This window comes from Cryptotermes secundus, unplaced genomic scaffold (genome assembly GCF_002891405.2).
Source record: "Cryptotermes secundus unplaced genomic scaffold, Csec_1.0 scaffold162, whole genome shotgun sequence".
Lineage (NCBI taxonomy): Eukaryota > Metazoa > Arthropoda > Insecta > Blattodea > Kalotermitidae > Cryptotermes > Cryptotermes secundus.
This window is the reverse complement of record NW_019739943.1, coordinates 1,276,921-1,304,603: the sequence shown is the minus strand read 5'-3', so window position 1 is coordinate 1,304,603 and position 27,683 is coordinate 1,276,921. Positions and strand designations below refer to the sequence as shown.

Genomic DNA, 27,683 nt, shown 5'->3' with positions numbered 1-27,683 from the left:
TGGCGTGTTTGTTGTTCTGCGTATGGATTCATGTGGGTTAGTGCCGATGGTGCCGATCGAGCAGTTGTAGTATTATGTTGCGTTTCAGCGTGTTTTCTGGGTTTGTTTTCAAATGAAATTATTTGGTAATGGAAGTTGTGTCATTTGGGTGTAATCATGTGGTTAGCCAGTCACTATACCGACACTACTCAATCCTGGCCCATATTTATTGAAAAAGAAGTAAAATAAAAATATGTTATAATATTAAATGAAATGAGATTATATGCAGTATAGGAATTTACTGATTGTTTGCTGTAGCAGTCATAGATTTACCAGTTTCCATTTATGCTTCTGCACAGCATTGAACAGTTGAAGCTGTGAATGTAGGCAAGTCATGTATCTTGCTTCAGAAGTCATATAAAACACCACAGTAAGCAGAAGCTACTGTTTCTAATGTGCTGCCATCCAATTCCTGTAAAATACAGGAGAGGCAGTTACAGGTAAGCAACTTATTTCTTAGTAATTGAAAAGAAACAGTGGAGTGGCATGTTGACCTGCACGTAACACCGGATGCATCTTGAAAACCAGTGTAGTGAAACTCACATGACATAATGCAGGGAGGTTCATTTGACCCAGCTGTATAACACTTCATGAAATATTTTTGTAATGTGGGTTCAAATCTTGGTCAGGAGCCGAGGTCTCTTACTTGATTTTTTTTGTGTGGTTTTCAGCAGTCGTGACAGACAAACTGGGAAGTGTAAAGAGGGCATACTCATTCCAGTTAATCATGGATGTCCATCCTGTCACTAAGTGCTATAATACTTTTGTACTTCTTAAAGAATTGTGAGATAAATCAGTAAAATGTTTAGAAAGGGAACAACTGTGTTATAGCTGTAGTAAAAATACATGCCTTCCTTTTTGAATGCCTTCAAACGAAAGGTGTAAGATGCCAGAAGCTGACATATTTGAGGAGATATATCTCCATATGTTTTACAAAATGTAAGTTCCATTACAGATAGGAACCTGAAACATACCTTGTAACATATATATATCAATGGTGGGGCATGATATTTTCAAGACTGTTAGCTAAATCCGAAGGCAAGGCAGAGGGAGGTCATGAAAATTCTGGAAATTGAGTGTGTATGTCATACAAGAGAACTATGCAGATTTGAGCCAGTATTAAGGATAAAAGTGGAAATATAAACAAGAAAAAAAAAGTTTAGCAGCTTCTGAGATTGAATATTTTATTGCACCCGACTTGTAATCCATACAATGATTTTTTTAGTGAAAATAAGGAATCACAGAAGTTTGGACTATTTTCTGAGCCATGAAGAATTTTGTTTTCAATTGGTCATTCATGATAAAGTAGTGAGCATGTCAGTGAGTCTATCATGAGTCTGCATGTCATTTAGGTTAACTGCGGACCTTCTGCAGAGCAGAAAATGACTGCTTGGCACACACTGGGTGTTGGAATCATTAATAACAAGGCAGAAAATGACTTCAAATAATGCTGGACTCAGATTTGAAGTGATAAAATATATAAATATATGAGGTCTGAAATATTACTTAATAAAAATTCTACCAGAGAATAAACAGTGGAAAGTTTCATTTTCAGAAGAAGAGAAACAAAATACCACCCATATGATTTCAATTACAACTCATCAGCCTAAGCTGAAAACTTTTCAGAGTATTGTTTAAAGTTTCTAAATTCTGGAAGTGAACGAATTTAGTTTGAGAATTTTGGAGAATCACTTGGTCAGCTGCCCTTTAATAGTGTTGATCATTTCACAGTACAGCCAGTGATAAAAGGCTTATGCGTCATTATTATCCATTGATATTCCTTGTCAGAAATTCTTATTTCTGTATCTCCCAGTGAGAAGCTCTCATTTTCTAACCAGAGCTCTTGAGCTCGGTTAAAAAATTCTGAATTTCTTCCACTTCTTTAGATTAGTAACTGATGTTATTACTTTTGGATGGTATAATTTCAGAAAGTATTTTGGGTGTGAATATATGTAGTCCTGAAAATATTTCAAATAATGAAAGACAAAATGTTGAAGAATATGATAATCTTGAGGGAAAATAAGCATTTTGCCATCTCTTTCTTGCCTGCATACTTTTGTTGGTTGCATCTTCTGAAAATGCAAGCATTTCCCATATATCTATCATGGGTAGCTTGCAGTACCTTGAACTGTCCTATACTCCCTCCCCCCCTCTGGCTTGTACTATAAGATATTTCTGGCTGCACCCAGAGACAGCCAACATAAGCTGCAAAGAAATGGCTAACAACCCAATTATTAGGTGGATGAAAGTGGCAGGTGATGGATTATCTGATCTCTTCTCCTGCCAGTACATGGAATATCACTCAGCCATAAAAATTAACATTTTTATTTCATTTTTCAAAGAATTGACCAGGCAAAGACCATTAATGTGAATGGACTGCCACTGATATATATAAAATATACACACTTAATGTAATGAACTTGTAAAGTGTAAATCACTTGATTTACCTAATGAACCTGAGATATTTTTTTTTTAAATAGCTGGAGTTTCCTATTAAATTGGATAGTAAAAGTCACACTATAAGTTACAGTAATAGAAGTAACCCCATGGTTGTGTTTTTGCTATTCTAATTGCATTTAATTACACAGGAGTTAAAACATGTGACAGTAAGTTAAATCACAAGCTAGCCATGCTCTGCTGAACGGCTTAAGTTTGGTGTCAGAGAAAGTAATTGCGTTTGCTCGTCGAAGGAATATTTATATATATGGGTGTCTTCTTCATATGCAGGAGTTACAATGGAGTGTATGGAGGTGGTACGAAAATGGAAAAGGAACATGGATAATTATTTCACGTAAGTTTTCTGTTGTGCATAGTTAGATTTATGCATAATAGTAAGTGTATTTTAGCTGGTGGCATCATTCATAACCTCATATGCAGACCTTTAAACGCAGCTGGTGGACTTTCCACAAATTTGGTGTACAATAAATATTGTAACTGCTAGGTATTTTTAAAAAGTTGTTGAATTTTCCACACACAAATGTAATTCGTTTAGTATGGAGGTATAGTGTTACTTTGTAGACTTGTGGCTCTGAATGTATGACAAAAAATTGATGTTTTCAGCTTGAATTCACTGCATCTCAGAATCAGTAATTTTGTTGCTAGTTGCATGACTTTTTTTTTTCTTAATATGTAGTAGGTTTTGATCTGAAGGACAGTTTACTTTAGATGACTCTGAAACTGAATCAGTGCATCATTTATTAGAAGACAGTGATGATACTGTTCCAACAAATCAAGCCAAGACACCATTGGATGAGATAGCTCTTTTGAGCTTGAGTTGGTAGCTACCATTCCTGGCATGTATTGCTGCATATCGTGTCAATGCAGATTTCATAATTTGACTGCTTTGAGTAATGCATACATACTGTTCATTATTTTATGAAAAATGTGTTCAAGTGATTAGTGTTATTGCTTCCTGATCAGGATTATCAGTATTCAAGAACCCAGTCCAAATGAGGGTTTTCCATGTTTTTCATAGTCCTTGCAGAGAAATGCTGGAAGAACACTCACAGCTAAGAAGGGAACACACATCACAAGACACGGTTTACACAGAATATAAGAAAAACGACCCCCATAGTGGAAGAACCACACGCAAGTTTTAATTAAGACACATAAGATGAATAATCTTAACAAGTTTTAGTGTGTGTAAATTTATTATAGTTGACAAATACACACTTTTTAAATACTTTTTAAATAATTTTATAAAGGCAAGCAATGAAATAGATTAGCGTAATTAGGGCACCTGATGATGGCACTGTGTTGCCAAAACATGTCGTGAAGTAACAGGTGAAATTGAGTGCACTACAAGACGGCAACTGTATACATATCATGGATGAAAATCAGTGCAACAGGACGCTAAAATACAACATTATGAACAATTGTAAATACCCACAACTACTTTAACTAAACATTCCTTTCATTACATCATTCACTTGTCACCTAATACTGATCCCACTTAATCAGGTGGTTGTAAAACCGCTGATAAATAAACAGATGTGATAATTTCATATCTCATGTTTTTGATGGGTCATAATTATGCAGAAAGTATATTTACTTGCAATAACTTTTTATTTATTTATTGGCACTTTCAAATCTTTAGAATGAATATATTCAAATTATAGAATGTCCAGTGAATAATTCATTTGAATGGATGTTAAAGAAAGTGGCTTGGCCTACATTATGATACAAATATTATTTTTCTGAACATTAACCCTCATCCTGCTTTTATTTAAAACACTGCCCTGTTTATATGTCAAAACAGAATGTTTCAGAGATGGATTCTGTCTCTGTCTTCAGGTAAAACCTACTCAATTGGGCTCACTCAATAGAGCTAGTCCCTATCTCCAGACACCTTCACCAGCACCACTATAGGTTTTAAAACCAAGCACAGCATAAACTATCTGCAAGAGCCAAGGCAAAACATTAAAATATTAAAAATTCTACACATATGAGACCTTGCACCAGAGAACTATGAAGATAGAAATCATCACTGGAGACACCAAATTCTCTGTATGGTACCAACACAAGAAAAACAATTCTTCCAGCACAGTCTACACTGGACGGAGTTGTAGTTTTTTGACTTGTGCTGTGATAACGGGAGTCCACATGGGAGATATGTCCAAACCAGGTTGACTGATCAGATGGTCTATTAGAGACATGTAGGCTGATTCCTTGTATTTCCTGTATGTGGTGTCTGGTTCAGTCTGCAAGACCTTCACTTCATTCCAACATATTTTGTGTTTTTTTTTGTATGCATATTGGGTTAATTTTGATTTTTCAAGCAGACCCTGTGTCAGGTTATATTTGTGCTCCCTAATGTGTACTTCTAAAGGTCTGCTTGTTTCACTGCTGTAACATCTGCCACAATCACATGGGGTGCTTTATGCACGCTGCTTCGTCTAGACCAAATCACTACAACATAGCAGCAACATCAACATAAGGAGCAGTGGTGCACATATCATCATAAGAAAATCTAATATACATCACTCCAAATAGTTGACATACAGAATACTGAACATAAGCTCCACAAGACGATAGTGAGGTCAAGACCACGCGACCTAACTTATGTGAGAAGATCCCAATATGCAGACGCCCCGCACTTTAGTCGCATCTACCATCAGAAAATTACATCAACACGTAGTGGTCACAAATTTTTAAAGAGCTTTATCACAAAATATTTCGTTTCAATTTTAGTACAATTACGATTTTTATGTTTTAAACTTTATAGTCTTTAATTTTTAAGTTTCATTATCGAAGTATTTTAAAATTTCAACTGAAAGACTCAATTTATGGATATAAAAACACTCAAATGCACAGTAAGGATTCTTATTGAAGAATTAGATGCAATTCAACAACTGAATCAGGTATCATCGTAGCCATGATGATGACCCAGCATAAGGGTCGAAACATGTAGCGTTAGTAAAAACAAATGTTGATAAGATAGTGTCTACTTTGTTTTAAATACAGAATATTATTGTGTAGACTGCATACTTTTGTATACATTTTATGTACCTTGTTTATAACACACAACAGGATGTGTACTGTTAAGACTCTGCTATTTTATTTCATATGCTGAAAATAAAAGAATTAAATTTCATTTAAGGTTTTTGTGCAGTATTTAATGGTCTGCACTGTATGTAAACAATTTTCAAGTTCATTATCAGTTTTGAAATTTCACAGGATGTTAGGTTAAAATATGTTGTGCTGTAGGCAGACTTTCCAGATCTAAGGTTTGAAAATTAGGTGTATTTTATATGGGAATAATAATTAAAGGTAAATCTTTCCTTTTTGGGACATAATGGACAAGTTACATAATAAAAGTAATTTTACTTTTATAATTAAAGTGGCTGATTTCAAATGGCCAGGCTAAAGATTGAGACAAATTTCAAGGATTATAGATAAATCTGCTGTAAAAGAAATATATCTGTTGGGTCATATATGAAGTTCAGTATGAAAATTATTTTTGTGTATCCATAAGTACATGAAATACAGTGTTAATATTTTTGTTTCAGGTACAGAAGAACATTTCTGTTGATAACAATAGTGTTCGGTTTAATTCTGTATCTTGGTCCAAGTTTCCTAAAATGGCTTTTCCGGTCAGATACAAGTGCAGAAGGTGAGTGTTGATGAATGAGTACCAGTTAGTACATGTCAGGTTTAAGCTTTCATTTGTAAATTAAAAATGTATTACTTTTTAAAGTTTAATTTTATATGTTAGAATAAGGTTAGGAAAAATATGGCTCCTTAATATTATGGAAAAGATGAGGTCAGCAAAAAAAAGAGCACAGCTTCCATTATTTTTCCTGTAGTTTATGGCTGTCATTCAAACCCAGCTCTGTAACTTGTATTTTCCCATGTTTAACGCACTTTCAGATTGATGATTATTGCTGACTTAATGTACTGAACTGACTGCAATAAGACACCCAGGAAGTAACATACGTGACAGGGGAGTTCCATTGACAAAATCATTGTATTTATGATGGCTTCACCTTCACATACAGGGTGTGTCCGGAAAGTAATGCAATTTGTTTTTTCCCGCCGCTGTCCCGGTTGCAGCGCATTCGGACCGGTTGGGAAAGGGAGGGGGCTCTTAGCTTCTCAACACTTCCAAGCTCAGTCTGCTCTGAGCTCTGGGAGTGTCAAGATCGGTGTTTCCGTGAACCTCCTGTTAATGCCTATGTCACAACGCGCAATGGAGAAAAGTATCGAACAACGTTACACAATCAAGTTCTGTGCTAAACTGAACAAAAGCCTCGCCGACACCCACAAAATGATTCAGGAAGCCTACGGGGACTCTGCTCTCTCCTATTCTCAAGTCTCCAGGTACTTGAAGTTGTTTAAAAATGGCTGGGAAAAGATGAAAGATGACCTCCACTCTGGACGGCCGTCAACCAGCAAAAGTGACAAAAATGTGTCTCATGTTCGTGATTTTTTAAATACCGATTGTTGAATGAGTGTTCAGATGATAGCAGAGAATTTCAGTATTCCGAAAACCACTGTGCATGACATCGTTACTAAGAATTTGCACATGCGGAAAGTGTGTACCAAGTTGGTCCCCAAATTGTTGACTGACGACCACAAGAACAACCGAGTTATGATCGCGAGTGATCGCAGACTTCTTTTAGTTCCCAAGGAACAAGACCGCCCTGAAAGGAACCTGTTTGGAACCATTGAAGTGATCCAAACCGCTGTGACACAGGCTCTAAACAAGGTCCCCGTCGATGCGTTCCAGGATGCCTACCATGCATGGACAAGTCGCTGGCAAAACTGTGTGGATGCCCAGTGGGAGTACTTTGAAGAATTTTAAACGTTTATAACAATATCTTGATTTTTTTTTTTACAAACTTAATTGCATTACTTTTCGGACAAACCTTGTACTTTGTTATATATAAATATATATATATATAAATGCCATCTGTATTTACTGAGTAGGAATCAGTACAGCTCCTCAGTAGAAAACTGGGAAGCAGTATAACTGAGAACAACAGAAATGCTATTGGAGCAGCCTCTTCTAATCAGAAAGTGTGGTGGGGGTGGATGTGTAACTTGACCTATGATAATACCGTGATGTTTTGCATCAAAACTCTACCGTTTTTCTGTGTCGATGGGTCATTTATGATTGATGAAATATATGTTCGTGAAAATATGTTTGTAATCTGTGATGTGAGTAATACTGTGTGTTCTGTATAGAATATTTTAAATTCTGGAAACACGCCAATTATAACAACCATCTACATAATTCATGGTCATGCTGTTATTTCCAAAGTTCTTGATTCTGGCCTTGAAAACAAGACATTCATCTTATTGGAGAGTACCCACTTTTCCAAGGAAGTATTTTAGCATTCTTTACAGGGAACATTCAGCTGGTTGAACTGTATTGGAGCAGAAGTATTATACTCGACAGGTAGTTATGGAGGTCCATAAAATCAATTAAATTTTTGTTTCAATTTGCAGACATAGCTGAAAGATGTTTGCGTGACAGACTGAGAGCCTTTTATTTTGCTGCTGAAGATTTCAATGTCAATATTCAACACATTCCACTACAGAATCAAGAGAAGCCATATATTCCGTACATAGGGAATGGAATGTTTGGACTTCACGTACATGCAGAAAGCACATTGTTCATACGGAATGGTCGTGTTTTGTCACTTCCAGTCAGCTACCGCCCTGTTGTTACAGTTTTATCACCAGCAGGTTTTGGGAAAGCACGTGAAGCAGTTGTGGTACATTATTTAAGTGGAATAGTGCACAGGTATCAGTGTTACAGCAGTGGACTCTATATGTCGTACCAGTATTATGCTCATAGGACTTTACCAGCTATTCTGGTACAAGAAATTAAAGTTACAAACCCAACAAATGAAAATTTAAATTTGGGTTCACAGCAAATGAAAGAGACTGACTGGCCAACAGCTGCAACAGAAATTGTACAGTAAGTTAATACTTTAGAACACTAAGTTTATAGAATTTAAGTTGAACAATATTGCATTATTTGTGAAAACTAATATGTTTCCTTCTTAACTACATGTCTGTGAAATTACTGTGATTCTGAAAAAGATATATGAAAGTGCAGGTCTTAATCTCTGCCATTCAGTGGGTGACAAATGAAAAATCACACACACACAATATTAGTCCTGTGCAATATTGTCTCATGTTTGGGTGACTGAGACACGAGGTATGGATTGGTAATTGAATTTATTAACAACCTACAGGTCATAACAATACTTAATTATTATACTATTGCAGGTTTACACCATTTACACTCACTACACGCTAACCTTCTTATTCTGTATGCAGTCGTTCTTACGTATTTATAACACAGGAGCTATACAAGTCTCACTCAATTACTCCCAGTCTTACTGCACTATAGCACACATAAAGTCTTGACATCACACAATAAGTCTTCGCTGGCTGACTTCTCAGCTACAACTCACTATCACATATTACACATAAAATCTTCCAATCACTCTTTAGATCCTCTCAGTCTGACTACCCGAATGCTTCTATACTCTGTTCTCATGCATCAGCCACTGCTATTTCGCTCTCATAGCTCGTAACTAACCCAGAACTCAGGACTATGTCTCACACACACATATAGGTGAGGGACAGACAGCGTGCATCATCGTAAAGACGTCATGTGATTGCTACCCCCTACTGTTGTGTGATGTCACTGCACTTGCAAGAAACATGTCACATGATGGCCAGATACTGTTGTGTGACATCACAGTGCACGTGTTGCATAGCACTAGTCCGTCCGCAGATGTAGAAAGCCCTGTTCGTATACTGTTGGCCGCATGTATGTTGTGGCTGTTGTCTATCAGCGGGTGTACATGCCACAGTATTGTTTTATGTGCAGATGTAACAGTTCTGTATTGTATTTTACTACATTTTAAAATGAAAATGCCTCAGAAGCCAGGACCGTGGTTTCGAATTCCACACAAGGCATGGATGTCTGGCATGTGTGTGTGTTTATTCTGTGTTGTGTTGTCCTGTGTTTATGTAGAGGCCTTGTGACGAGCTTATCACTCGTCCAAGGAGTCCTATGATCTGAAAAATGATCGTGAAATTGAAAACTCAGAGGCCAGGGCCCAAGTGAGCTATAGGGCCGGTGAAAAAAATTAAAATCCACCTTGTTCCTCAGTGAATAAGATTTATTTAACTATTAATGTGCTGGTAACAAGAAAGAAAAAATGAAGGAAGAATGTAGTTAGAAGAATAAACTGTATCGCTAATTTTTGGAATAATAAGCCATCCAGTGTAACAACTTTCATGGAGTAATATAGCCTTACATATTTTGGCCCCCTGGGGCTATCCTCAGAGGCATGACAGTGAAAAGAAGTTAGCTTTCCATTTTTAGATCTTAAAATATGGTTCACAATTATAAGTTATATAATTCTTATGGAGTATTTCTTAAAAGATTTTGCAGTAAAAGTATAGTTCATTAGGCACGTAAAACACTGCCTCACATTTTATTTTCAGTTTTTTGCATGTTGTTGGGCTCTTTATCTTATTGTTTGTTAAAAATGTCTGTAAGAATAACATGGGAAAGGTGTTTCAGTATTAATCGTGTGATTTTGTCAAAAATTAAATATAATTAATATAGATAAGTAGTGAATTACATACCTAATTATCCTGTCAGTTGTGTGTTGTATCAGTGTGTGCTGGGCTGGAAGCTGTTGAGATGGTGTGGAGGGTGGGTTTGTATAATGTTGGCTATAGTGAATTGTACATTACAGATGTATGAAAGGAAATATTTATTTTTTCTGTCCCTCACTGTTTATGAGTTAAGTAAATACAGAGTAATGAATACAGGAGTACTGGATCAGAGGATGGTATCTGAAATGACAAGGAAACTGATGTCCTCTGCATTAAGATTTTGTGCAGCACAGACTGAAATTCTGTGACCTTTTTCTAGAATGCATTCTGCATGCAGTATGAGGGATATGTTAATTTCCTTCCTCCAGTTTTCTCCTATGATTTTTCCTCTAATTCTTTTTCACTGTAAACCTAATGCAGCACTTTTTCTGTCAATTTAAATAGTTATATATTCAATGGCTGTATCATAGCTCAAGCGGTTAGTTGCTGGCTTCCCACCGTGGCATCCCAGGTTCGATCCTGGGTCTGGCCAAGTGGGATTTGTGGTGGACAAGGTGGTGCTGGTCAGGTTTTCTCTGAGTACTTCAGTTTCCCCTGCCAATCTTCATTGCACCAGTTGCTCCACAATCACCCTCACCTATCGTCTAGAGCTGGCTGGACTCAGTACAAGGGAGTTAGTCCCACCCCACTAGCAATAAAAAAAATATTAAATGTCATAACAGCTTCTCCGTTTCTTGGTAATAGAACCATATTGTGCAACATCATAAATAATGGTGTTTGTCATTGTACCTGGGCTTGATCCATTTGATTTCAGTTCATATGATCACAACTGTTCTATTTTAATTTTGTACTGTCCGTGGTAGCGTAGTGGGTTGAGGCACTATGCTACAAGCCAGAAGGTCACGGGATCAAATTCCAATGAGGTCACTGGATTTTTTCAATTGACCTAATCCTTCCAGCCGCACTATGGCCCTGGGGTCGACTCAGCCTCTAACAGAAATGAGTACCAGGAATATTCTTTGAATAATCTTGGTGGTAAAGGGCAGCTGGCGTGTAAGGCTGACAACCTTACCCCCATCTATGAGCCAGTTGTCTAGAAAAATGTGGGAACCTCAACATCTCACAACCCCGTGGGCCTTCACGGCCTGTTATGGGGATACCTTTACTTGTTTCTCTCTCTCTTTTTTTACTTTTGCTGTCATCTAATATTTCTTCCAAGTTGTTAATTTTCCAAGAGAATTACTGTATCAAAATTCTGTATGCATATCTTGTTTTTGAATCTTGGCTACATGACAAGTGATTGTAACCTCTTCAGTGAATCAGAAAGCTCCATTTTATAAAGTGTCCTTCATTCTGCAGTTTAGTTATCTTTCAGAGGCATAGATATTTTCTATAATACCTTGTTTTCACTGAAAATAATTAAGATTGAACGTTCATTCAATTCTCTTTTCAGATTTGAACGCAACACAGGGAGTTATGAGAATCACACATACACTGGAGTGGTTAATATTCCTTTATCATCTGGTGTAGTTGCTGTATCTATTGCCTCCAAGAATGTTCCACGCACACTGGAGGTAAGTTTATTTATGAAATTTTATGCTTTAGTTATAATTTGAGTAATAAAGCTTGGTCTTCTTTGTGTTATGGCTTGAACTTTTCTTTGGCAAGGAGTGTGGATGAATTCATAGAAATAGACACAGAGTAACTGTAACTGAGAAACTTGTTTTATATGTATGGAATTAACATATTGTCACGTGTTTGGTGTACAACGCAACAAATAACTTCACGCCTTATTTGATATAGCGAATTTTATTTCACATTTGCTCTTACAATCACACAAATTACAAGCTCAACATTACTGCCATTGGCAGTATCACAGATACTGTACTGCAATTAACTGGTGACTGACTCGTAACTAGAGATCTGGAGAACTGTAACTCGTTCACTTGAGAGCTGTAACTAACTCATAGGCTTGCTCGGAACTGACTGCGATTAGTCTTCACTGCTCCATATCTAGCCTCGTTCCGGACAACACTGAAAACAGCCACGTAATAGGCACCACTGTTGTCTGGCAGCGTGTTGCTAGCAACGCTGTCGGGAGTTGTTTACTGCTGCCTAGCAACCGCGGTATCCCTTGGTGACGTCACCGCCGGCAGTGTAGGCGAAGGAGTGTTGACTCGCCTGTTACCTTAGTAACGACAGTGATCCGATAGCGTTACATAACCACTGGCGGGGGGAGGGGTGTCCTGCATAGCACAACGTGTCACAATATTTTAGGGATGTAAGATTGTCCAAAAAATGGTTAACACGAGATGCAGCAACATATTTTTGTTAACAAAGAGATGATTAAGGACATTTTTATACTATAAAGATACTTCCCTTGGTAACATTATTCAGTCGTTATTTCTTAATGATTGCAGGTTAAAGCACGTTCTTCCACAAGTATTCAAGTCCTAACAGCTGTTAACTATTCTGAACCATTAAGTGAAACAAAATATGACACATGGACGGCTGTGGTTGAAAAGCAAGCTGGAGATGTAAGTATTTCAGTAGGATTCGTATAACGTAAAGCCAAGTGTCTGTCAGAATTACTGTTTTTTTTTNTTTTTTTTTTTTTTACTTTTCTAGTATTGTAAAGAACAGAAAATATGATGTTTCAGAAACAGATGCAGATGATGGAAAAAGTCCAAAAACCTTAATTTTGAGTGTCATCACCATCGTCAGTAGCCTTTAGAATCTACCAAGTATCCATGCATTCATCTTTACAGGCATTAAAATGTTAACTCGAATATAAAAGATCTCAAGAAGTGGGCAGAGAGAATAAAATATAAAGTATGAATATTTTTAGGAATATAAATGTTTTTGTACCTACATGAGACTGTAGGTGTAGAAATACACACATTTACTTTTTCCAGTTTTTATAATTCAGAGATCCATAAATAGAGTGAGTTTCATATTAGAGTTAAAAGATTTGAATGAGCTACACAGTTTAGGTTATATAGATGCAAAATATTAACTTTTAAATAGTAAAATACTAAACTCGAAACCTGTTAGAGTACATTAATTTTGTGTGTGCTAAGTCATTCTTAAGAAAGTAGATAACACTTAATTTGAGCATAGAATTGGCAGTGTTTGCTGAAAATTTGCTTTGCTCTGCTATAATTAATTTATCTTAGAAAGTTGTGGAATATTTGACCGAACACACATATAATATATTTTCCAGTGGAAGTTATGAAAACAGGTTGTACCCGTCTGACTTTACCTCACTCACTCCAAAGATACATTAGTCCAAACCAAACCTGACTTAACTAGGATGGAATGCGAAACCATGATGGGAAACAAAACTTTATATACAATTTAATATTGGAAAAGCGGCCTCCGTAGTCTAGAGGTAATGTTCCCACCTCATGACTCGTAGTATGCGGGTTCAAATACCTGGCGGAGGTCGTCAAATTTTTAAGGGTGGAAAAATTCAGCTAACAAGTCCTCCAGGAGGGACTTTAAGCCGTGGGTCCCGTGTCGTAGCTTTACGGCACGTAAAAGAACCTCATATCTCCAAAGGAGGTCACTGAGCCAAATTACGGACGTTTCCCGCCCAACAGCAGTCTCTAATACCTCCGGTAGATGGGGGAAGCATTATAGATACCTCTCAGCTAGTAGAGCTGGTCTCGCTGGCTGGGCGGGACTGATGGTAAGCACCAGTACCAGTAGGATATAGAGACTGGTAGAATATCATAGAGGGAAGCACAATGGACCAATACAGGTCTAAGTGCATGGGGAAACCCACCCTCTCCAATAACTAACTGACTAACTAACTAATATTGGAAAATTAAAATACCATAGATAATCATGTCTGATACCTCTGTGAAACACTATAATATATAGTGTAATTATTAAGATTGTTCTCCCTTTGTATTTAGCACTTGAAAATGGCTCTGAAAAAAGTGAACCGGCACAGCTTCAAAGAAGATCACATGAATGTTTGGTCTCAGCTGTGGAGTACAGGAATTACAATCAGCTATTCGAAAGCAGCAGATGCTATCAATGGAGACAAGATAAATGCCACAATGTATTATATCTTGTCACAAGTTTCATCACCATACCATGAAGAAACTACTACAAAACAGAAGAAAGTGGAACTAACTAACAGTCTCTTCTATGCAGAAGGATGTTTTGGTGGCTATCACACTTTGTAAGCATCAGTTTTATTTTCACATTACTGAATCATTACTGTGGGAGCAAGTTCACTTTGTTATCGAAGCTAAGTTTTTGTCAGATTTGAGGCTTTCACGGCGGTGACTATGAAGAAAGCAGTCTTCTGGGATTTGGCACCGTGTATATGTGGTGTTAACCGACGTTTCGNTACACGGTGCCAAATCCCAGAAGACTGCTTTCTTCTAAGTTTTTGTCCTTTTCCATTTACCATATTTATCCAAATACAAAGTGTGGATATATACATCCACTCCCCATACACCTTCATGGCATAGTTCTTAATTAGTTAAACACAAGGACAACTTTACCTTTTTTTACCTTTATCTAAATATAAGGTAGCCACCCCTTAAAATTTTACATTTTCAGAAAAAAAAAATAACATATTTTTATCAATTTTAGAATTGGCCAGGCTTGTATTTTGCTAAAGGTCTGCATCCAGGAGTTAACCACAAATTCAAGCACCTGTTCATCTGTGTTTCTGTATCTTCCTTTGTTGGCTTCTTCAGATGTTTTCATGTGAAATTGGCATTTCCTCTAGTATACTTCAATAATGCTGAATTTTTCATGGCATATTGCAGTTGTCACCTTCTGCATTCTTCACAAACATTATTCATGTCATAACTGCATATCACATCTTTCAATATCTGTGACTCTGTAGAACCTACCCTTTGAACATGATTCTTCTCTGGCCCCTCTCTCTGAGCCAAATAAATATGGTTGTAATGTATACTCATATATCTTTTGAAGGTTCATCTACACACTGACACTGGCGCTTTACTATCACTCACATTGCAGCATTGGTTTTTGCTGATAGAGCTAACTGTAAATGTATATCCTTAACTTTGATCTCAGAAAGATCACTACAAAGCAGCCATATTACCCATCCTTAGAACATTGCTAGCAGAGTAAGAAAAGATGAAGCTGTCTCTGTTACAGGACATGGAGGCCCATACGGGTGTGAAAGGTCGAGGCTCCCACATCTTCTAGGCAATTGCCTCACAGATGGCAGTGAGGTCAGCCTTACACACCCGTCGGCCTGTACCCTTCATGAATCAGCCTGGTACTCATTTCTGTTAAAGAGTCTGAATAGACTCAAGGGCCATAGTGCAGCTGGAAGGATTAGATAAATTGAAAAAATCCACCTCATCAGGACTCGGGAAGCCGCAGTCTCCTGGCTTGTAGCATAGTACCTCAATCAACTATGCTACCGCAATCCCCCTTACTAGCAGAGTACTACAAACAACCCAGCGGCCGCCACTTGTCGGCGAAGTTAGTGCCAACTTTAGTGGATAGAGGGTGTTGTGGTCATCGCAGCAAATCCCCACGGCCATTAATTTCGGTTTTCTAGACCGGAGCCGCTATTTCCTTGAAATATATTCTCAGTTATCCTCACGAGGCTGAGTGGACCCCGTTCCAGACCCACTACTACCCAGAAAATCTGGTATCGCCGGGAATCGAACCTGGACCTCTGGATCTGTAGCCAGGAACTCTGACCTCTAGACCACAGAGGCAGAGTACTACTGGTAATGTAAATACACTGATGCCAGCATGGTATTTGCTAGATGTGCTAATGCAAGATAAACCTTGTTTTTTCAAGATTCCTGGACATGAAAAAGCCATCTTATATTTGGGTAAATATGGTATGCTCTTTAATGCTAGCAGAACAGTTTTTGTAGATATTTATAAATTTTAAAAATTACTACATAGGAATTGATGGGACTTTTTTAATGCCTGAAGCAAGATTATGTACTGAGACTTTTTCTTTTTAATTGGTTGACGCATTTGTAGACCACAATACTAGAAGTAGGTGTGCTGTTAGCATTATGCTCTGTTCATTTTTATACCTGTATATAACACCTTTCTAGTTTGAAATCTGAGCAAATCTGTAATGAAGAAGGAAAGTATTGCAGAAACACTGCTGAGAATCAAATGTTAAAGTCTCACATATCTAAGTCACTCATTTAATGGCATTTGATAATGTGTTTATCTTCTGTTTTTTAGACAGGCAGCTAATCTGTGGAGAGAACTTTCAACTGCAGAGGATGTAAATACTGCTGTATCCCTGTGGTTGCTTACTTTAGAAAAACAGGTGCGTAGTTGAGTTTTAGATTAACTGGCAGTGCAGCAGTCTCAATTTGAGTCTGGTTGTTCCATAAGGAAATGAATGCATTCAAATTTGAGCGAAGCAAGACATAATCATCATCCACAGATTGAATATACTCTTGACAAGCTCGGAGTCTGAAAGTCTTTCGTTTATTGGTCAAATGGTGCAGAATAAACCTAGTAGAGATCTTCTGTTTTCTGAGATCTTTCATGAAGATTTTGTGAATTGTTTCTCTGCTCATTTTGAGTCATTCAGTGATCAGTTGAAATCAATTCCTGAACTGTTTTGATCAAGTCATGTGTTCGAATGGCTGTTGGTTGTCCACTTCATTCATCAGCTTCAAGATTTTTATGGCCATCCTGAAATTTTATCTATCATATACGAGTGACAGCATTGTCACCATAAGCCTGATTTATCAGCTGGAAAGTTTCAGTGGTTGTTTTTTTTTTCCCATCTTGAAAGCAAACTTAATGTTCACTCTTTGCATCATCAATATGAACTGTCACAATAATCTGCACAGTACAAAATCTTCAACAAGACTGAACATGAATGACAAGAGAGAGGTGTCTGACCTTGTACAGGGAACATAATGAAAGAGTCAACTTACATAGACAAATTGAAATATCTTCCTACATTCTTTTAAATGCATGTAATGGACTCAGTCCTGGAATTTGTTTGTCATATATTGCATAAATTTGGAAATAACCTGTAAGAAGAATGGGAGACAACAGATTAGCACACAAGCTTAATGGAAGAGAACTTACAAACATCACTGACAAGAATCCATAAATTGTTAACCTTTTTTGTCTGAAGTGAACATACAGGTACACTGTAAGGTACGTTCATCATGGCCAGAGTACATATATTCATGCATTTGGGCATTTAAACACTGCTAATAGAAGCGCCCACATGCCATTAGTAGAAGCACATGCACAACCCTAAATAATTGTTTTTAAATATAGTACAACTCAATGTGTATACCTTCTTTTGTTATATGAATGTGTATATATATATATAAGCTTCACCCCATTCCATCACCTAACTGAATCTCACCTTAGTATGGTACTCCTCAAAGCACCTGAGAATGCACAGTCCCATGTCGCATTTATTTCCCTTTAGTTGGCTTTCAGTTTCATCATCGTCAAAATGACATTTCATTACCATTGTACAATGAATGAAGCCACGATATTCTCAGAAAAGGGGGAATATTTGTATAATACAGAACTACTTTATATATGTAGAAGCGGGAAAATCTTCTGTACAGTAGACATAAAAAATTATACCTTATCTGTGGGCATTCAGATGTCAATCATCAGCAGGAATTTAAATAAACTCCCTCCCGTTCACCCTATGAATATTCAAAAAGTCCAGCATTTAAAGGTTTAGTGGTCACATGACCAAATACTTCATAAAATGAGGAGTGATGATTATGCCATGTTAATGAGAGCACTGATATATTTTCAGGGTTGCCACAACCTTATAAAAGCTGGAGCAAGTGGTGTTGTCCAGGCCATGGTGTTAAGCTTTGGGGCTTTGCGTTTTAGTAATCAACATCTTGAATTCAATATCCACCCAAAATATCTTCATAGAGATTATATGTTCAGGTAATAAGAAACTTACACTTGCGTGTAAAACAGTTACAAGTTGCTTTTCTTTTTAACATCAAGGACTTTGTATTCAACGTTTTATCTGCTGTGTACACATATCAAGTTTCCAGTATTGTTTTTCCCAGAGAAATGTTATTAACATATTTTCACCATTGAGTAAGAGCTCTTTTTTAGCATACTTGCAAAGAAATAAAGATAGACTTGTGAGATCACCTTGCTCTGTTTGTGTCTCTCCCTCTATCAACTTTTCAATGCTTGAACCAATCTTTATGAAACTTGGTATGTATATCATGGCACCTGAGTCCATCTCAGTGGCTTAATTACTTACTCATGGCGCTGAGCCCTTCTGGAGGAGCCACCAATTCTGCAGCTACTCAAGAATTTCCCAACATTTTATGGAACACGAAGGTTCATTACTGTGTTCACAAGAGCCCTCCACTGGTCCCTATCCTGAGCCAGATCAATCCAATCCATGACATCCCATCCTATCTCTCTAAGATCCATTTTAATATTGTCCACCCATTTATGCCTTGGTCTTCCCAGTGGTCTCTTTCCTTCTGGCTTTCCCACCAATGTTCTATATGCATTCCTCGTCTCCCCCATTCGTGCTACATGCCTTGCCCACCTAATCCTCCTTGACTTGATCATTCTAATTATACTTGGAGAAGAGTACAAGTTATGAAGCTCCTCATATAATAGTTTTCTCGAACCTCCTATCACTTCATCTCTCTTCAGTCCAAATATTCTCCTCAACACCCTGTTCTCAAACACCCTCAGTCTGTGTTCCTCCCGTAATGTCAGAGACCAAGTTTCACACCCATACAGAACCACAGGCAAAATTATAGTTTTTTATATTCTAATGTTTATATTTTTGGACAACAGACGAGAAGACAAAAGGTTCTGGATTGAATGGTAGCAAGCATTACCCGAGTTCAGTCTCCTCTTAATCTCAATGGCTTACTTCATAAATCCCGCCCATCAGTCTCTCTCTCTCTATATGTGTTCCCCTTGTTATTGCTAGGCAGCAGCTCATTAAACACATTCCCACAGCAATGAAAAATTGTTGGAGGCATTTTCTATGCAGTTCATGTCTTAGGAAAGGAAAATATATGATTAATTCCTCCTAGAACTTAGTTGAGAAGTTTATTCAAGTTGAAAGATTGTTCATAAATTTGAATTACGAAAAGCATGTGCAGATTAATTTACTGTGCAGTTTTTGGAATGGAATTAAGTCGGCATAGATGAAATAAGTAGGATATTAACACATTCAGTACCAGATTCTTTTCTGAAGAAAAGGAAGTCCCACTATTAGACACAGATTGTGTGTTCTATATATAAAAAAAATGTGTATGTACTGCCAGTTGTACATTATGATTGAAATTTCACCAGACCAAAATTTGGTAAAATATCTGTATAAACAGCTTCCTTCATAATCCATAAAAACCCATAAATTTACATTTCTGGTATTCTGAATATTGATATCGGTTCCAGTGAATTTATTTACATACCTAGCGGTAAACATTCCAGTTTCACTTACTTGGATTTCATCTATTAACCAAAAGTGCAGCTATAAAAAGAATGAAAATTTTCAGCTTTAAATGGTGCCTGGTATTGAAATTTACCAAGGATAAAATACTGAAAGTAAGGAAGAATGAAAATATATTTTTGTGTATAGGTAATAACTCGTACAGTTTTGTTCAAAGTATGAAATTATGATATGGGTGGTGCCCACACACTTGCATGTACCTATGCCTCCTCCCCCACTGTACACATACTGTATATATCAATCTTTATTTTCTGTCTAAAATAAAGAAAGTATTCGAAACCTGATATTGTAAACGCCCAGTTATCTGGTATCAAAGCACTCAAAATTCTCATGCAGCCATCAGAAGTTTAAAAGAGAAGTTACAGAAGTCTGTATAATGTTTTTTTTTCCCCCCCCTTTGGCACTACAGCCCCAGTGGGCCTAGGCCTACCTCCATGAACTCCGTTCACTTCGGTTTTTCAAAATCTTACACAAACGATAGGACTCCTTGGGCGAGTGATCAGCTCGTCGCAAGGCCTCTACCTGTAGACAAACACAGAAAAACGCACACAAACATCCATTCCCTGAGTGGGATTTGAACCCACGATCCTGGCTTCCGAGCGAACGAAGACAGTGCATGCCTTAGACCGCTTGGCTAACGTGACCGGCTCTGTATAATGTTTATCAAGAACAAATTTGCAATGAACATATGTTCACTCACCATGTGTTAATTCTTGCATCCACCACTAGGAGTACTACCCATCTTCCTTAGATGCCTAGTTGAATCTGTAATCACATTACAGTACAGGTATATCAGCAGTTTTTCACTCATATAATTGCTATGACAAGTAAGAGGACTTATGCAAGAATTAAGGAGGAATTATGTTGTTTTGACTTTCTGCAAGTTTTTCTTACGTAACAGATTCATATGGCTAGGACATTCCCTTTGCCATACATGCTAGATAACAAGGAATTTGCTGCACAGGGGTAAAATTTTATGAATATAACAATGGGAAGAGAGATGTATAGTTTGACAGATATATGTGTGTTCTTATTGTCTTAATTTATGATGCAGTAAAGTGGGTTTTAACATTATATTTTCCTTGTCACAGGAGGCTAAATTATGGGAATTTGACTCATGTAAATATAAGTGTAGTTGTCCAGGATGATAACAAGGCTGTTTTATATGTGGCTTTGGATCGGAGTGACAGATCATACTATGCTTGTGATGGCGGCTGTTTGGATGATCCTGTGCTTCTTGGGTATGTGTGTACTAATAACTGTTACAACATTAGTAAAAGAAATTAGTTATTTAAAACAGGAGGAAAGGAGTAAAATACATTATCTTCGTTTTCTGTTCTCTAATTTGGAAAAACTGTGAATACTATGCAGGTGTCCCTTAGTTTACAGAAGTAATTCCTTTGATGAAGACATTTCATAAGGTGAAAATTCATAAATTAGAAATGATATTCCCATTACTTTGCCTGTAAAAGTCACTGACTCGTTCATGAATAGCAGAAACCCCCCCCCTCCCCCGTGTTTTTACTGTATATTTTAACAGTAAAGAAGCATTAAAATAAGGACAGTATTACTTGTTTATAATATTTATTCTTTCAAATGCAACTGTATTATTTTATTTATGTTTACTATTTTTACACGATGCAATTTTGTGCCAATGACATACATTTCTGCCATTTTCTTGATTTTTTTATTTCTTTATGAAGATCATATGTACTGTTGGTGCTGACAAATTTATGGTCATACGTGTCTTTGGATCACTGCCCTCTTTCGTTGCTTTTTATTATTTCCATCTTTGCAGCCAAAATAATTGCCTTCCTTACTTTCTTTGCCTTGTCGATACTTCTTACAACCATTTTCACTTGTTTGAGAACCATGATGGGCACAGATGTTTATGGATAAAATGTAAGCACCAAGAGCACAGCTGATTCTGTAAGATGACAGTGAAGTGTGCAGACAGACTGGGAAAGTGGGAGATGTGTGCTTCTCCCATGTATTGTGTGGTGTTAAGATTTCTCACTTCTTCATGTCATCCAGACCGGCTCTGGGGTCCACTCAACCTCCTATCCAAGGGGTACCCTGGGGATAAAGTGGACGTGGCGTGAAGCTGACCACTCACCTCCAACTAGTGCTGAGATCAAGAAAACGTGGGTCTATACATCCACTCCCCCATAAGTCTTGATGGCATAGTGCTTAATTAGTTAAGCACAGGGATGCTTTACCTTTTACCTCAGTCTCTAATGGTAGAAATCCTCGTATGGCAACCTGTGTTCAAAAATATGTAAAGTATTTCTTTGTAGTGTTGGCTATACTTTCTGATGATGACCAGTAGTGACAGAAGATGTAAAGGCAATATTTTATAGTCTTATATTAAACTTATTGTACTTGATGGACATTACTACTCATTCATGTGTTTAGAAGCATAATGACTCAAGTTATTTCTTATAAAGATATTGTTTAGATTGTTTATGAACTCCATATTAACTCTGATTCTTCCAGTACTTGATGTCCAAATTTAGTAATTCATTATTCTGGTATTAGTCAACAGAAAAAACAGTTTCCTGTCAAATTGACTGATCCAGTGACAGCCATATTATATATTACATATGACAAGCAGCATATGGAAGAATTGAGGCATACAATACACTTGAAGGAAATAGTTGAAGGTAAGATGGTACATTGTATGGTACAGCATGAGATGTTAAATTAAAACATTCAGTTTTATGAAATGTTCTTCATTCTCTATCTAGTTTCCTGTATGAACATATGACATTCTGTTTCATTATTATGGAATTCAGTTTTACAAAGGCAAAGCTTTTATTATCATTAATAAAATAACATTTGAAATATCACAAAGTAATCAGCTTGTCACAAGTCAGCTATTGTGTCATGTACCATTGTCCTTTATTCTTACATAATGAAATGGATTGTTATGAAAGGGAGTAGGTGATTTTAACTAATATTGATTCCATAAATCAGTGCAATTAGCAGAAAAACTCGTATTTATTATGAAGTATGCATTTGGTATATTGCCTAAGATAGATAAACAAAGTAGGAGAAATAAATTTTGGGACATGTGAATAGTTTATACCGATAGGTAGATAAAGAAATAAATAAATGTTTCTTGAGCTAAGAGGTATGTTAGGCCAGTGTTTCTCAACCACCGGTCCCTCGTCTTATAGAGAAAACAGTTTACCAGGCCGTGGTCTGACAGGTTCAGAACCACTGTGTTAGACCATCACCATTATAAAAAACAGAAATAAAAGTCACATTATCTCAAAACAAGAAATGGGCTTGCTCTGGGAGCTGTAATCTGTGTTACAAACCTACAGTTTTATCAGATAAAGTGGTACACATATAGTTAAAGCAGTGGAAAGATAACAGATTTGTAAGTCTGTATAAGTAGAATATTTTCAATGGCCAGAAATGTTCTTTATGTGTACTTGGTCATGAATTTGTATTGTACTTCGAGCATTTTAATATTGGCCGTTAGTGCGCTTGTTATCCATTTACATTGAAAACCAGATGTTATTGTGCAGGGAATCACAGAATTTTAATCAAAGTTTCTGTGAATTTATACAAATTCAGTTATATGATCATTATTTTAGTCATTGGTCAGTTATATTGTGGAAACATTCATGTGAACATAATCATCATCAGATGCAGTATGTTCATTCTGTACCATTTTGCATATGGTTCAGACTTATTACAAGAAACTCAGTTCATAGTGGAAGAAACAAAAGTTTGCAAAAAATATTTCAAATTTTTAGCAAAGTTATAACATGTATGTGACAGTGCCCCCAGTGATTCATAAGCAAGTTTCAGTTACCAGAGTTAGAGAGTCTTTAAAATGAATTTTAACATGCCCAAACTTGCATAATACTTTGATAAATAAGATATTCTTGAAAGGGTTTATAAGGCAGAACATTTCCCTGTATATTGTCCCTAAGCACAAACATGTCCACTGTGTAAGGGTGCCTGTTGTAGATTTGACCCTTGGTTTGTTGTTTCAGCTCCAGCACATGAACACCATGTCATTGCATTACACAAGCATGGACATCACCTAGGAGGCCTGCCTACCTTGTTCTGGGTGTCAATCTGCATTCTTATTGTAACATTTCATTTATTTCTATTCAAACTCATCTACAATGAATACTGTGGCCAGCAACAAGATAAATACCGCACCAGGTATGGAAAACTTTGACCTGGTTCTCTCAGTCATGAGTAAGAACCCCAAGGTAGAATAAACATTTAATTCCATGGACAGACAGTTTGAAAGTGCTAAATATACAACAGTTGTTTGAGAAACCATTCTGTGAGTTTATGTTAAAAGTTCTGTGTTAAATTTTGAAAACAGTACTTTTATTTAGAATTCTAATCTTTAAATGTGCAGATTTCAGTTAATCCCTTCAATTAATTTGTCTTCCAGTATTTGTTTCTGAATACTTTCTTCGTTATGGGAACATTGAAGGTTTTACAAAATAGACTGTATTGAATGATAATATTGTTACTGCATAATAAAAATACAGAGTTTATTTTTATTTGAAATGCCCCAACTATATAGCATCAAGTTTGTTCGAATTTTTTGGAATATCTGACATGGTAATTTGATTATCATAATTATAACATTGTTATAATTGTAGAATTTTTTAATTCGGTTTCTTTACGAGTTAGGCACTTGTGAGATCTGATGTTTTCATGACGATGAAGATTCATTTTGTGGTATACATTACGAGTATGTATACAGACCACCTCTGTGGTCTAGTGGTCACAGTTCCTGGCTACAGATCCAGAGGTCCCGGGTTTGATTCCCGGCGCTACCAGTTTTTCTGAGAAGAAGTGGGTCTGGAAAGGAGTCCACTCAGCCTTGTGAGGATAATTGAGGAGCTAATTCAAGGAAACAGCGGCTCCGGTCTAGAAAACCTAGATTAACAGCCGTGGGGATACATTGCACTGACCACGTGACACCCTCTATCTGCCAAAGTTGGCACAAACCTCGCCAGCAAGTGGCAGTCACTTGGTCCCTATAGTTTGCTTGTGGACTACAGGCCACGGAGTTTGTTTTTTCAGTAGTTCAGATTATAGTGTCAGGTGGTTGATAATTAGTGAATGATGAATTGTAAGTGATTTGGAAGGAAACAGTTGTGGCCTACTTGTAATTTTAAGTACTATCCTGACATTTGCCTGGAAAGACTGACCATGAAAACCTGTCATGATATCCTATCTCCTGGACCTCCCAAATATGGAGTACCATACCCTTAATTGAGGTATTTTGTCATATTGTGGTCTTCTGGTTTATAACAATTTGCAGTCTAGTAGGTGGGTACCAACTCCTTATAGGAACATGCTTCCACCTTCCACTTCTGCCCCGTAGATGGAAACAGGATGTCCATTTAAAACATTGGTATCCACCTATCACACAACATGTTGTCACAACCAAGGAGATCAGTATATTAGAGTTATACATTTAGATACTAAAACTGTTAAATTGATGAGTTACATCTATACTGTGAATTATATTTACATTTATATTTGTACGTAGGTAAGTCAAGTAAGTTACAAATGGATATAGAACTTAAACAAATAAGAGTACTGATTTGAAAAATGCTTTTATTTCTCAACATAATCTCCCTGTACAGTGAGGCACTTATCCCATCTTTTCACAAGCCCCTGAAAACCAGCAACATAAAATTCTTTGGGCTGCTGTCGGAACCAGGTGGTGACTGGGATCACGAAAGCATAGGGCTCACCGCATTCCAGCCTCAAGGACAAACCGTAAATGCCGACTCCTACTGTAACATCCTCAGGAAACTTCGTAAGGCCATTCAACGGAAGAGACCAGGACTCCTCACCAAAGGCGTGTTGCTCTTGCATGACAATGTGCACTCCCATACTGCCAACAAGACAAATGAGACGCTGCGAAATTTCAAGTGGGAAGTCCTCACGCATCCTCCATATAGCCCCAACCTTGCTCCAAGCGACTTGCATTTGTTCGGCCCTCTTATACATCATCTTTCAGCTGAACATTTTCCGGCGATGAAGCTGTAGAAAGGGAAGTCACTGCCTGGTTCCGATAGCAGCCCAAAGAATTTTATGCTGCTGGTTTTCAGGGGCTTGTGAAATGATGGGACAAGTGCCTCAGTGTACAGGGAGATCATGTTGAGAAATAAAAGCATTTTTCAAATCACTACTCTTATTTGTTTAAGTTCTATATTCATTTGTAACTTACTTATTGACTTACCCTTATATATTGATATCAAAGTACAGTTGAGCATGGGCCTGTTTCTTTGAATTTGATATATTGTCATGAGAATATGATGTATTGTTAAATTAATTTTTTATGCAAGAGAACTTTTTAATTTCATTGTGGGATAAAACGTTGACATGCAAGAATATTATTTCAGTTTATAAAAATCCTAGCAAGTTTAAATAATGTAAGTTTTCAGATAGCCAACAGTATAACAAACTAAACATATTAGAAATGCTATGAAATGTGGAACAACTAGTCAGTAATTATTTTAGGATATGAGCAATTTTTAAGAAATTGCAGAATGATTATATCTAGGCATGTGTTGATCTGGGAATTTTTTTTAGATTGAAATAGGAATAAATTCTCTGATCTCAATTTGAAAGATGCTTTTGTCATGCTTTCTCAGTAACACAATTAAAATGATCTTAATAGCAAAATGAAGTGTTGGATTACAATTTGTAGGACATCTGAGTTGTGTTTCACCTTCCAGTCATTATCCTGAGATGTGTTACAACAATCAAGCACCACAGAAGAAATCTTTATGAGAATCTTTAATCATGTGATATCATGGCATAAACTTCTAAATTCTTGCATATAAATTATTCCCACCTCAGATAACTGTATTTTCTGGTGGAAATTTGTGCTTTTACTCAAGCCAGTTCCCTTACCACCACCCTACTGCAGAACTCATCCCTGTATTTACATGGTAGTGAAATTCCCAAGAGTGGTTGTATAACCTGAAATTTTTCTCATTTGGTTTCATTGCTTATAATTTTCATTGAGGAATCCATAATTAAATTTATATTAACCTTTAAGAGAAAACTTTTAAACCTCCAGTGAATTAGCTTGTGACCTTGTTTTTAAATATTTCTAAACGTCCAAAATGCAGTGTTCAGAAGATAAATTGTAATTATTGCATTTTTTAAAGCTTTAAGCTCCAAATGAAAACTTGACTGTTGGAAGAAGTGATCCACTTATCTCTGTTCAAAGTTTTGAAATAGTCTGTACATTTGCACACTGAATTTACATTTCTTAATAAATTTCATTATTTTCCCATTTTACTTCAATGTGATTTTATATTTAGCCCTGAAAAGTGCCAGAAACTTTTGATGACAACTTTATGTTGCATAGCCATGAATTATGACCACTGACTGCTTCTTCCCACCCTTACTTTGGGACATCTACCAGGTCAAAAGAGGTTACTGAACATAAACATAACTATTTCCTTTTTGTACAGCGGTTTTTCTGTTCCAAGAACAGAAACAATGGGTATTACGTATGATAAATTTCTGCGAGACTTGGCCATTATGGTCTGCTGAGACAGGAAACAAACAGTACCAGCTCATTTTACTTTATTCTCTCTTAACGTGTGTTTCATAAGTCATATCTCTGCTCTGCTGTTTGGACAAAGATGAGATTGAATACTTGACAGCAAATGTGAGGCCACTAAGAAAACCTGTGATGAAACAGATGAGGAGGAGGATGACATGACAGAACAACTTTCATTCTACCCTGCCAAAGAGTGTACAAGTGAGATTGATTAATGGGCCAAGTCCATAACATCAACACAAATGCCGGTTCTGACAAGTTGATTCCAACACCACCTAAACCTTGAGGGGTGTTAGAGTGGAGATAACTGGCAGGTGGGACAATCAGTAGTATCCATCAGTTCATTGTGATATGGCTGGCACCCCTTATAAATTAAGACTTAATTCCATACAGTGTTCATGTGTTGTATTTTGTGACTGTTATCACTTTGTTGGTGGAGGAAACCAGTTGACACTTCAAACAATATTTAGATTTCCTTGATGTAGACTTTCTTCAGTACCTGACATAACT

General features: G+C 36.9%; 1 protein-coding gene and 1 long non-coding RNA gene across 5 annotated transcripts; one reads left to right on the top strand and one right to left on the bottom strand.

Moving 5' to 3' along the window:
- On the top strand, positions 1–24,135 carry LOC111872056 (uncharacterized protein KIAA2013 homolog). 4 transcript variants are annotated; one of them, XM_023865559.2, is made up of 13 exons: positions 11–100; positions 339–479; positions 2,767–2,830; positions 6,048–6,151; positions 7,990–8,464; positions 11,582–11,702; positions 12,549–12,665; positions 14,049–14,320; positions 16,342–16,429; positions 17,909–18,048; positions 20,689–20,838; positions 22,136–22,260; positions 23,608–24,135. In XM_023865559.2, exons 3-13 carry the CDS (start codon positions 2,775–2,777, stop codon positions 23,796–23,798), a joined length of 1,839 nt encoding a protein of 612 aa, XP_023721327.1. In that variant the 5' UTR covers positions 11–100; positions 339–479; positions 2,767–2,774; the 3' UTR covers positions 23,799–24,135. The 4 variants fall into 4 exon arrangements, with proteins under 4 accessions (XP_023721325.1, XP_033610398.1, XP_023721326.1 ...); XM_023865557.1 differs by lacking the exon at positions 339–479 and having other exon boundaries at positions 1–100; XM_033754507.1 differs by having other exon boundaries at positions 9–479.
- Positions 12,209–20,681, bottom strand: LOC117282923. The gene is made up of 3 exons (XR_004513860.1): positions 20,298–20,681; positions 17,052–17,150; positions 12,209–12,374 (listed from the first exon to the last, which is right to left on the bottom strand). It is a non-coding gene; the product is annotated as an uncharacterized LOC117282923 (long non-coding RNA).
- Positions 24,136–27,683: the final 3,548 nt, after the last annotated feature.